Source organism: Camelina sativa, chromosome 16 (genome assembly GCF_030686135.1).
Source record: "Camelina sativa cultivar CO46 ecotype springtype chromosome 16, ASM3068613v1".
Taxonomy (NCBI): Eukaryota; Viridiplantae; Streptophyta; class Magnoliopsida; order Brassicales; family Brassicaceae; genus Camelina; species Camelina sativa.
The window spans coordinates 20,558,201-20,571,033 of NC_141895.1; the positions used below are offsets into that span (position 1 = coordinate 20,558,201).

General features: G+C 39.7%; 3 protein-coding genes across 3 annotated transcripts; all 3 read right to left on the reverse strand.

The window, feature by feature from the left end:
• Positions 1-1,483: 1,483 nt before the first annotated feature.
• Positions 1,484-3,292, reverse strand: LOC104750922 (MLP-like protein 34). Its single transcript, XM_010472784.3, has 3 exons — positions 2,793-3,292; positions 2,168-2,668; positions 1,484-2,026 (listed from the first exon to the last, which is right to left on the reverse strand). Exons 1-3 carry the CDS (start codon positions 3,037-3,039, stop codon positions 1,749-1,751), a joined length of 1,026 nt encoding a protein of 341 aa, XP_010471086.2. The 5' UTR covers positions 3,040-3,292; the 3' UTR covers positions 1,484-1,748.
• Positions 3,293-4,603: 1,311 nt separating this feature from the next.
• On the reverse strand, positions 4,604-6,236 carry LOC104750923 (MLP-like protein 28). The gene is made up of 3 exons (XM_010472785.3): positions 5,879-6,236; positions 5,271-5,756; positions 4,604-5,161 (listed from the first exon to the last, which is right to left on the reverse strand). The coding sequence occupies exons 1-3, from the start codon at positions 6,075-6,077 to the stop codon at positions 4,884-4,886; spliced, it is 963 nt and encodes a 320-aa protein (XP_010471087.2). The 5' UTR covers positions 6,078-6,236; the 3' UTR covers positions 4,604-4,883.
• A 738-nt stretch (positions 6,237-6,974) lies between these two features.
• LOC147925780 (uncharacterized) lies at positions 6,975-12,464 on the reverse strand. The gene is made up of 9 exons (XM_087492771.1): positions 12,141-12,464; positions 11,968-12,045; positions 11,229-11,825; positions 10,244-11,158; positions 10,012-10,156; positions 9,706-9,909; positions 9,572-9,589; positions 9,248-9,456; positions 6,975-8,918 (listed from the first exon to the last, which is right to left on the reverse strand). The coding sequence occupies exons 1-9, from the start codon at positions 12,462-12,464 to the stop codon at positions 6,975-6,977; spliced, it is 4,434 nt and encodes a 1,477-aa protein (XP_087348897.1).
• Positions 12,465-12,833: the final 369 nt, after the last annotated feature.

The following is a 12,833-nucleotide window of genomic DNA, read 5'->3' on the forward strand; positions in this document are numbered from 1 at the left end:
GTACCAACCACTTGTTTTCCCAGATTTCGAATCAAAGGCTTAAGTCCTTTTAGAGACTTTGTGAAACGGTGCATAGTAGAGGTAGAATGGAAGAGTGGTGGAGACTCTCTCCATTTATCTGCCAGTGCCTGGTGAAAATCCGGATGCGTCACCACTGCATTGACAAATTTAAACGGACGTTGAATCCGTGGAGCCTCCTCCGAGATGTGTATCCGGCATCTGAAGTGATCGGAGCAACCACCAGGTTCGAATACAGAGTAAGAATGCCCATACTGCTGAAGCCACTGCTGATTAACTAGTACTCGATCCAATTTTTTACATATGACACCATCTTCCCTCTTGTTACACCATGTGTACCTCTGACCCTGATAACTCATGTCAGTGAGTTCACAGTGACGAACACAGTCCTGAAAGTCTCTCATACCAGGAGGAATCATTGGAGATGAAGTGTAAAGAGAGTGATCCTCATTCTCCAAAATTTCATTGAAATCCCCTCCAATAAGCCAAACCTTGTTGCGAAACAGAGGAGAGTCATTATGGTGTTGAAGATCCGACCAAAGGGTCTTCCTTTCAGCCACCAAGTTAGAAGCATATATAAAGGTTACAAAAAACTCTTGTTTGTCATCGATACTGATGGAAACCGTGATGAGCTGAGAGGTTTTGTAAATTGGAGTAACCCTCACGTTATCCCGCCAAACCAGCCACAGTCGACCCAAACGATGTTCTTTATAGTTAGTGAGAAGAGACCAATTTGCAAAAACAGAGTTGAAAACCCGGTCAACTCGTCTCTCCTTGACCTTTATTTCAATCAAACAACCAAAATCAAAACGACCCTGGTTCAACCATTCCCGCACAACTCGATTCTTCTCGTTTTTATTAAAGCCACGAATATCAAAGCATCCATCGCAATCCACTCATTATGATCTATGGATCTATCTTAAATGCTCAGTTGCTCACCCGATTTTTTTTCTTTTTGTTAAATGCTCACCCAAACTTGTGTCTACATATTTAATTAAACTTTAAAGGCTTGTGTACGAAAACATTTGGTTTTTCGTAATAAAAGTTGCCAATTAACTTTCTTTTCCTTTTTTTTTATACTTCCCTCTGTGAATTAAGAAAATTGTTTAAATTTCTGTTTTACCTTTTATGAATACACTAAAGTTTTTTTCCTTTCTAATTAATAAGCTCAAATAATAGGGATAAAAAAGAAATTTAATCTTAAAATTTGCATCGAAAATATAAAATGCACTTTTTTTATAACAAGAAAAAGTGTCAAAATGAAACTCTTTGTGAAACAGAAAGAGAGAGAGAGTAATATTTATTTTTGTTGCAAAAATTGCCCATTAACCAAAACAGATATAGGGTTGAATTCATTGTTCAATATTTTTTTTAATTTTTTTTTTTTGGGGTTTAGAGGTCATTTTCCAAAAAATCTAAATGTTTAGAAAGGGGTAATGAAAGCATAAACATAATTAAGGCTTCGTTTATCCAAACATATATTACATTAGCAAACATAACATACTTATATATTTTTGGGATCGGCTATATAAGCCTCATCGATCAAGCTGCTAAACGTCGCTTCTGATAGTTACAATTTTAACATAAAAGGATTGCATAGCATTCACGCACACTCAAACTTAATTGCATATCTCACAAACTCGGACATATGTAGCTCATTTGTCCTTATTTATTGCATTTTCATTCATATATTAAACTTAAGGCACACATATATGGAGGAGTACTCTCCTCTATTCCTCGGCCAAGAGATGTTCGTCGATCTCTTTGGAGACTTCGACACAGAACTGAAGCAGAGTTTCGGGATGAGCAACTTCCTCATTAATTTTCTCGTACTCAAGGTGCCAGTGCACAATACTCCCTGGCCCTCCCTGTTTAGGGGTCACCTGAATCGTGAGCAAGAAGCTTTTGTATTCTTTCATCAGATCACCATCTATAACCCTAAACGTGATCAAGTTCTTCTCTGGCTCTACCGCCTCGATCCTCTCCTTCGCAACCTTTGCCTCCCCATCTGCACCAATTATTTAATATCGATGCAATTAGCTAGACTCATCATCTCTTTTTCGGTCATTGAAAATTTTATAAAATGGTCGCACTCCTAAAAACTTTGACTACAAAAATCTATGAAAAAGTGTATATAATATTGACGTACCATGAACGTAATTCCAGAAGATGATAGATCCCACTGTGCCCCAATCGCCTTCATGAAGGTCACATCCCTGAATGTTGCCTGGAGATGCTTTGGAGACATGATGTGGTTTCCCAGTGAACATGTGATGGAACTTCTCAGCCGAAGCTTTGATCTCCACGTCTGTCTCAAGCTTCCCCACCAAACTAGACGTATCTGTTTGCTTCACCTCTTCTTCCTTCACCTCTTCTTCCTCGGCCAAGAGATGTTCGTCGATCTCTTTGGAGACTTCAACACAGAACTGCAGGAGAGTCTCGGGATGAGCCACCTCGTTGCTAATTTTCTCATACTCAAGGTGCCAGTGCACAATACTCCCTGGTCCTCCTTGCTTTGGGGTCACCTGGATTGTGAGCAAGAAGCTTTTGTACTCTTTCATCAGGTCACCTTCTATAACCCTAAAGGTGATTAAGTTCTTCTCTGGCTCCACCGCCTCGATCCTCTCCTTTGCTACCTTTGCCTCCCCATCTGCACCATTTATTTAATATTTCTAGGTTAAGTTTTGAGTCTCCACATATGCATGTACACACGGATCTGAGATAAAAACAGTACAAATATATATATGAAAAATGTTTATAAAACATTGACTTGCCATGAACGTAGTTCCAGTAGACGATAGAGCCTACTTTGCCCCAATCGCCTTCATGCAAGTCACAGCCCTGAATGTTTCTGGGAGATGCTTTGGACACATGATGTGGTTTCCCCGCGAACATGTGATGGAACTGTCCAGCCGAAGCTTTGATCTCCACGTCTGTCTCAAGCTTCCCCACCAAACTAGACATCTCTGTTTTCTTCATCTCAACTCCCATCGGTGCCACTGTTACTGTCGTCTCTGCCATGTTTTTCACGGCTGATTTGATTTTCAAAAAGAAGTTAGATGTTTTTTTAAGAGGGGGTGGTTTTGTTTTTGGTGAGATGTATTGAGATTTCCCCCTATAGCCCTATATGTAGAGAAATGAGTGAGCATCTCTAGGAGAAGAAGACACAATTATTGTGATCACAATCCCATGCATTATTATGACCCACCTTACCAAAACGATAACTCTAAGCAATAAATAACTAAATTATTACCATTAAATATTTGCCACCTGTAACCTACTCTTATAATTTTATGATTGTATATCTTAGATTTTTTTTTTCAAGTCCTTTTTATTTTGTACATTTAAGTGAAGCTTTAATTAGGACAAAAACTACACTATTAAGCTCGTTTTGAGTGTCAAGTTTGAGGATTGTGGTAGAAAATTGACTTTTATTATAGTCCTTTGAACCTTAATAGTCTCCTTTGAACGAGTAATTTGGTACCCTCGAAACCAGATCTGAAGGTGTGAAGTTTTCATTGTCAAATACTCAAATGCAAGACAGAGTATGGCTGTTTCCTGTTGGGTATGGTGTTTGACAACAGCCCAACATTAACACATTATGGTTATTTTCTTCATTATATTCTTTCTAAAATATGGCCCGGATGTTTTTTATCTTTCTTATTTGTTTGTTTATTATCATGTCTAATCATGGCTTCGACGAATTTTGGATAAAAAAATATATTCAATAATTTAATTAGAATGGCTTTTCCATTATGCTATTGCTAATTTCCTATATCTTAAATGATTAAGTTGTTCACCCACTTGTGTTTTACGTATTTAAAGCTTTTGTCCAAAACATTTCTTTGGAATTATATCGTTAACTATTAACTCAAAAAGGATCCAACCATTTCGTTATATGATATATATGATCAACAGTAACATAAAGTTATACGTAGATATGACTATAAAATGGTAACGTATATATATGTGCATAATAATGTCAATGGATATACAGGCCGTGCCTATGAGTTAAAAAAAAGGCATTTGCCTTAGGCCCTCTAATATTAAGATTTTATTGGTCTTCTAATTGGTTCCCAAATTTAAATAATTATTTGATATATTAGTAAAATATATATTTTCAATGTTCTTTTTCTTAAATTTCAAAAATTTGTTTAATATATTAAAAAGTATCTCTATTTATCTCTAGTATTTTACAATATATACTTTTAAAAATTATTGTATTTTCGTAGATATAAAGTGTTAATTAAGAAAATAGATTTAAAAATTGTATAATATTATATATTTATAGTATATAACATAAAGTTTTATTTTCATAGATTAAAAACAAAGTACTAATTATCTATAATTTATTATAAAAAAATATATCTAATTTTAGTTATAAGTTATAACATTTTTGATCACGAAAATGTATAAATTTTTATTTTTTGCCTTAGGCCTCTGGGAGTCTAGGCACGACACTGTGGATATAATTGGGATGAAAGATCCCCCGACATGTCCCAGTATATATATACAAATATCAATATATCATTATTCTTTTTTTTTTGTTTTCATTAATTAAATAATGAAAACATAAAGATAGGGGTTTATGAATCCAAACATATATTATTAGCTTTAGCAAACATAACAAAATTACACATTGTAGTAGCTACATAATAGCACTACACGTCGCTGCTCAAACTTACAATTTCCAACGTATGCTAATACACATATATTCATGCACACAGCACACTCACATTTATAAATCTCACAAACTCGGACATGCATGGCTCATAGTCCTTATTAATTGCATTATATTTGAACTCAAATACTACTGAACTTAAGGTACACACTGACACACATATAGATGCACGAGGAGATCTTCTCTATTCCTCGGCCAAGAGATGTTCATCTATCTCTTTGGAGACCTCCACACATAGTTGGAGGAGTGTCTCGGGATGAGCAACCTCCTCGCTAATTTTCTCATACTCAAGGTGCCAGTGCACATTACTCCCTGACCCTCCATCCTTAGGGGCCACCTGGATTGTGAACACGAAGGTTTTGTACTCTTTCATCAGATCACCATCTATAACCCTGAACGTGATCAAGTTCTTATCCGGCTCCAGCGCCTCGATCCTCTCCTTAGCCACCTTTGCCTCCCCATCTGCATCGATTATTTATAGGTATTACTTTTGTCTGAACTTTAGTTTGAAATATCCTGGTTATATATGAAAAAATGAATATAACCAAAAACAAAAAAAACATTGACTTGCCATGAACGTAGTTCCACGAGAAAATAGAGCCGACTGTGCCCCAGTCGCCTTCGTGAAGATCACAGCCATGAACTTTGCCTGGAGATGCTTTGGAAACATGATGTGGTTTCCCCGCAAACATGTGATGGAACTTCTCAGCCGAAGCTTTGATCTCCACGTCTGTTTCAAGCTTCCCCACCAAACTAGACGTCTCTGTTTGCTTCACCTCTTCTTCCTCGGCCAAAAGATGTTCGTCAATCTCTTTGGAGATTTCGATACAGAACTGGAGTAGAGTTTCCGGATGAGCTACCTCGTCACAAATTTTCTCATACTCAAGGTGCCAGTGCACAATACTTCCAGGCCCTCCATGCTTAGGGGTAACTTGGATCGTTATCACAAAGCTCGTGTACTCTTTCATCAAATCCCCATCTAAAACCCTAAACGTGATCAAGTTATTTTCTGGCTCTACGGCTTCGATCCTCTCATGGGCCACCTGTTCCTTTCCATCTGCACCAATCATTTAATATATTCCCACATGGCCACATATAATGCTTAGTTTAACTTTTGTCTTAGAATTAGTTTGAAATCTCCTGGCTATATGTGAAAAAATGAATATAACATTGACTTGCCATGAACGTAGTTCCAGATGAGGATAGAGCCGACTTTGCCCCACTCGCCTTCGTGCAGCACACAGTCTTGAATGTTGCCTGGAGTTGCTTTGGAAACATGGTGTGGTTTCCCTGCCCACATGTGATGGAACTTCTCCGCCGACGCTTTGATCTCCACGTCTGTTTCAAGCTTTCCCACCAAACTAGATGCCTCCGCCATTCTTCAAAGGCTGGTATGATGTTATTGGGGAGGTTGAGGTTTTGGTTTTTGTGAGTTCCTTGGGGTTTCGATAGTCCCTTTATATAGAGGAATGAGTGAGCATATCTAGAAGAAGAAAACACTGGTTTGATTTTGAGTACAATCCCATCGTTATGACCCATAAAGATATTCATTAAGATTTTCACCTAAAACCTTTATCTTTTTTTAAGTGTTTTATCTATTTGTTTTTTACAAAGAACCAAAATTTTAGTGTTTCAGTTTTGCCAGTTTGGTTTTATTTGTTTTTGTTACTTTTAAAATATAAGTTGCCTACAAAATATTACAGAGAACCACTCGTAGGACGAATTACACTTTTAAGCACGTTTCGATGAACCGAAAGGTTTGGTCGGAATTGAATATTGTTAGTCCGTGGAACCTGCAAGTAATTTACTCAAGCAGTTGTAGGAATTGAATTTTGTTGGTCCGTGTGCGTGGAATCTCAAAGTAAATACTCATGCAGTTGATTGTTAAAATCCTAACCAGGTATGAGTGTTTGTAGTTGTCAATGAAATCTACAGGGACGTACAGTGAGAGAAGCCAGCTTGTTTCGGATCAGGTCTCAAACATCTTAACAAATGAATTTTGGGGATCTCGATTTTGCAATATGAAAAGAAAAAGAAAAAAAGGTGTAATAATTGGGAAAATATTACACAATTATTAACTTTCTGACATTTAGACGGAAAATAATAGTGATCCCCTGAAAACAATTATTAAAAAGAAAAAAGTGACATGTCAACTTTTTTTTTTTTTTTTTTAATTGTCTGCATTTCAATAATAGGAGAAAGAAGTTTAACAATGAAAAAACAAAGAGAAAGAGGAGGTGGGAACCAAAAACGAGAAAACTTCGGAAATCCGATACTAAACACGCCCTTCACGTTCAATCTGCTCATGTAACCAAGCCGGACCACCCAAAGCTAAATACGTATTCAGCCTGCCATCACGTGTGACACTCTTTGCAATCGATCGTGCCACTCCGTTCGACTTTGGGGTCGCCAAATGAACCGAGACCACCTGCATTTGATTGAGAACCTTATCTATCTTATAAAGACTTGAGCGGTACTTAGGCCAATCCTGGGGTCTCTCTAGAGCACGCGTTACTGCCCCACAGTCTCTCCAAACCTCACACGATAATATATGTAGATCCCGCAAACTCTCAAGACACCATAACAGACAATGCAACTCTGCAGCAATACGATTCACTTTCGGTTGAAAAGCGTTGCGGGAATGAAACAGAACATCACCAACATGATTCCTAAGGATCCAAGCTCCACCAGCAAAAAAATGACTATTGACCCAAGAAGCACATAAGTTACATTTAAGCGTTCCCACAGCCGGTCTAGTCCATTTCTTTTGTAGGAACAGAGCTCTTCCCCCACCCGAACCATGATTTTGTTTCTGGTCTTGCAATATGTTCTGTTTTAGCCATTCCTCTGCATTTGCCACTGCACCCGCAATTAGCACGTGAGGATCCTGTACCCTACTAGTGAACACCACCGAGTTACGTGCCTTCCAAATCTCCCAAAGTATCCAAGGTATAGCAACCCGCAATCTCAAAGGAACCTCAGTTTTGGTAAGTAATAACAACAAATGTTCAACATTCTGTGAGACCGATGCTGAAAAACCTTGGACTGGCATTGGTAAAGCAGTTGCAGACCAAACCTCTGTCGCAAAGGCACAATTAAACAGAACATGTGAGACAGTTTCTTCTTCAGTCTGACAAACCTGACACATAGGATTGATTTGTAAGTCGTGCCTCCTTAGACAATCTGCAACCCCTAAAGCACCAGATAGCACTATCCAGAAGAACATTTTGATTTTTGGAGCCGTCTCCATTGTCCATATCTTCCCTTTCAGTACATTCAAAGCTTGTGCACTTTCTGAATCCCCATCACATCTCACCAAATCTTTAGATATCAACCAATATCCACTCTTAACAGAGTATTTCCCATCATTGGTGTACGCCCACACCAACCTATCATGTAAACGACTATCCGGAGGGAAGGATATAATTTTGGTGACATCACACGGAGGAAAGAGTTCCTGTAACCTCTGTAGATTCCAGTCACCCTGAGGGTTTACGAGCTCCGAAACTTGGAGATTCAGATTAATCATTTGTTCCTTATTACATGGTCTCCTTGGTAACTCATCAAAAATCCATTTATCCAACCATACACTAGTATTCTGGCCATTACCTATTGATTTCATTAGGCCATTTTCCAACAATTCTCTACCAAAGAGTATACTTCTCCATGCATACAATGTTGTGGGAAAATATCTGGCTTTGTACACCCGCGCCAACAACGAAGACGGAGCATCTAAAAGGCGCCAAGCCTGTTTCGCAAGGAGGGATTGATTGAACCAGCCAATATCACGAAAACCTAAACCTCCCTGCTCCTTTGACTTGCACATTTTCTCCCAAGAAACCCAATGCATCTTCTGTTTATCTTCGGTTGCATTCCACCAAAAGTTAGCCATAGCACTAGTTATCTTCTTACATTGATACTTCGAGAGCCGGAAACAGGACATTGCATACACCGGGAGTGCTAAAGCTACAACTTTAAGCAACACTTCCTTACCTCCCAAGGAAAGGGTTTTTTCAAACCATCCTCGCAATCTAGAGGTTAAACGATCCGTTATGTATGCTAACATATCCTTCTTGGATCCACTGAAACATTTCGGGAGTCCTAAGTATGTCCCAGCCCCTCCCTCTTGTTCAATTCCTGTAAAAAACCCAATTAGCCGCCGCATATATGGATCTAACCTCTTCCCAAAGGTTATCGATGATTTTTGAAAATTAATCTCCTGATTAGATGCAACCCCATATAATTGTAAACATTGTAACAAGTTAGAACACTCCTTCAAGCTGGCACGACACAAAAATAAACTATCATCAGCGAAGAGAAGGTGCTGGATCGACGGGCAGTCCGGAGTGAATTTCAAACCCGTAAGTCGACCATCTTGTTCTGCCTTGTTCATTACATGTACCAGTGCCTCAACACACAAAATAAAGAGAAAAGGTGATAAGGGATCCCCTGCCGTATCCCTCTCTTAGGTTTTATAAAACAATGCTCCTTTCCATTGATAAGAACTGAGAAGGTGACTGACCGCACACAACTCATAATCCACTGTACCCATTTGATGTCAAACCCAAGCTTAAGGAGTAATTCTTCAAGAAAATTCCATTCTACTCGGTCGTTGGCTTTCGACATATCTGTCTTTATGGCCAAAAACTCTTCATCACAACCTGATTTTGTCCTAAGCGCATGAACTAGTTCATGTGCCAATAGGATGTTATCTGAGATAAGTCGACCCGAGACGAAAACCCCTTGAGTATCTGAGACTATCGATGGCAAAAACCCTTTAAGCCTCTGACATAATACCTTAGAAACCGTCTTATATATCACTGAGCAAAGGCTAATAGGTCGGATGTTTTATATGCTAGTAGGATTCTGCACCTTTGGGATCAAACAAATCTGTGTAAAATTCCATTCAGAAGGAAGATGTCCAGATTCAAAAAACTGTTGTACCTCCTTCACCACCTAAGGTCCAACAATGTCCCAATACTCTTTATAAAAGTGACTTGACATACCATCCGCACCCGGTGTCTTTTCCCCCTTGATACTAAAGACTACATTCTTTATCTCTGCAGCAGTGATTGGACAAGTTAGTTCCGCATTCATACTGGCTGTAACCCGAGGCCTCATCCCATCCATAGCCTCCATTATAGCACCAGGATTTGAACTAGTAAACATCCTGCGGAAATACGACACTGCCACCTCACCTTTAGACCCCTCTGAAAATTGTTCCACACCATTATCATCAAAGAGAGATAAAATCTGATTCTGGATCCTTCGTCATTTAACACTTCCATGAAAGAACTTTGTGTTGCGATCACCACCCTGCAACCACTGCTCTCTACTTCTATCCTTCCAATATAACTCCTCAGCTCTATAATTTTCAGCCAACTCCCAGCGTAAGTCTTGCATCACCTGTAAGTTGGGATGAAGTTTGGTACCCTCCTCTTCAAGTTTATCTCTTACCTGCTGAATTTTCACTTTGGAGTTCAGGTTTTGCGATCATTTCCACCCTGAGATAGATCTCCTACATTCCGCAATTCGACTCATCACCGAGGTCTGTCCCGTAGCCTCTCCATTAGTCCAACACGACTGAACCACTATAGAGAAGTCCGATTTAGATATCCATCTTTTGTTGACCATATATCTTCCCGTTTTGGAGACATTATCATTGGCGAAACGCAACAATATAGCTCTGTGATCAGAACCAATCCGTTCAAGATACTCATTCTGCCCCCTTGGAAACAGATGAAACCATGCCTCATTACCAAGAGCTCTATCTAAACAACACTGGATCCACATGTTGTTACGTTTACCAGCCCATGATAATCTGTTGCCAATACTCGGAACCTCCCGTAGACGACAGTCATGAATCATATTCCTGAAAGGAAAAAATGATGACTCCACCCGTGCTGGTCCACCAAGCTTCTCCTCATTGCTCAACATCTCATTCAAATCACCAATAACCAACCATGGTGCACCTCGAACAACTCCAATATCCACTAATGAGTCCCATACCACTTGTCTCAACCCACTTACCGGATCACCATAGACACATGATATGTAAAACGCCAATGACCCAAGTTTGACCTTCACATGAATGATCCTATTATCAGCAGTAATCACTTCTACCTCATATGATGATTTCCAAAACAAAGTAAGACCACCACTGAGCCCTAGAGGATCCACAATATGAGAATGCTCATATCCCAATCCTCTCTGTAAATTCACCACCTTGTCTCTGGAGTTTTTAGTCTCGAGGAGGAACATAAAATCCGGAAATGTAGACGACGCATTTCCCTCAGATAAGGAATTTTCAAGTTGCCCCCCAAACCTTGACAATTCCAACTCAGAAAACTCATACTTGCTTTGGCAGTTCCTCGTGCGGAACCGCCTTTCTTTCATCGTGTTTATCGATCTTTGATGATACTCGAGCCTCATCAGTAGCTTTCCATTTTGAAACCTCCCCTTCTTCACCCTCAGCAATCAAAGAAAAATTACTGATTCCAATCTCCTGCGCCTGTTTCGCAGCCTGTACCTTCCTCTTCCATTGATTTGGCCTCCTATGCTTCTTCTGCAGTTTACTAGTGCCGGAAGAGCCAGCAGAAAAGCTATCTCGAGGACCCGTAGCACCATAGCCAGAAGCAACAAAAGTGGAGCCAACCGGTTGTGATTGAGAGGATCTAACCACTCCTATACCAAGCCCTTGAACAGCAGAGTCTCCCCGATTTCCTTCTCCAACTAAAGTAGCTGACTGTTCAAAATCGAAAACCAAACCTTTACCCTTATCCATGTCTACAGTTAGTCTCGTTGGAGCTTCCAACCTCAGTAGTGTTTTCTGGCCTTCAGCATCATCCTTAAGATCCCAGACAGACTTACGTACTCGCTCAATATGTATCTGTCGCTCTTTAGGATCAGCTACAGACAAATACTGTCTCATCTCATCCAAAACATCCTTGGCAATCTTTGGTTTGCCAGTCACCACATCAATGTCAACATCATCATCAGTTAAAACTCCAAACAGAGGATCATCACGACTGATCCGTGGTACCAAGCGGTTTGGGATTACCACATGACTCTTCTCCCCTCCCGTAGCACCAGGTTGCCGGTAAGAGGGGGTCAGTGGGCACCAGAGCTTATCATGAGTCAACCTAAGACAATGATAGCATCTTTTCCGAATCCTCTCGTACTCTATCCCTATCTCAAAAGTCTCTCCCGAAGGGAGCTGCAACTCTTTTGTTCTTCAATGGCTTGTTAATGTCAAACAAAACCCTAACTCGCACATATCCCCTACTTAGAGGTTTCAGAGGATCAAATGTGATATCCGTAACACGTCCAATATGCCCAGCGATTTCCTTTATCGTGTCCACAGTCAGATAGTTCACCGGGATGTGCCGGAGGAGCACCCATATCGGAAGAACTTTAAGGAAATCAGATGGGTGTTCTCTACCCATCGCTCAAGCGTCATACTCCAGTCATTAAAAGTCCACGCCCCAGATTGCAAAACAAGGGTGAGATCTGCCTCGGAATCAAAGATGAACTGGAACTTGTCGTTGGGCAGTGCAATACCTCGCACTCTGTTGTAAACCCTCCATAACCTTGGCATCTCATGAATCATACTTGACATCTTCTGGTTCTCTGGACACAAAAGTTTACCAATAATACTACACGTATTCCTCACACTCGAGTTGAATTTCGCATGGTCCTGCAACACGATTGGTCGATCATCATCAAGAGACATCTCCTTTAGAGCTTTATCCAAAGCATACTCCATCTCACTTCCTAAGCTGACTCTCTCTAACCACAAAAACTTCCTTAACAGTCACCACACTTCTCAAAAGGAATGACGGCGGTCAAGAAAGGATGAACTAGGTTAAACTTTTAAGGAACTTTCCAAGAAAACACCGTGAAAACAAGGAAAAAATTAATCAAATCCGGCGAAAATAAAAGATTTTCCCGGTATCACAATCTTTTTCACTAGATATGAAACCCTCTAGTTGAAAAAGCGTACCCTAAGCCCACCCTTGGGAATTCTCCAAAAAAAACTCATCAACTTTTTGTTTAATTATTCCGAAAATAATAGTGATTGAAATAAAAATATGTAACAAAAACGACATTTAGAAAATTTAGACCTTCTCCAACG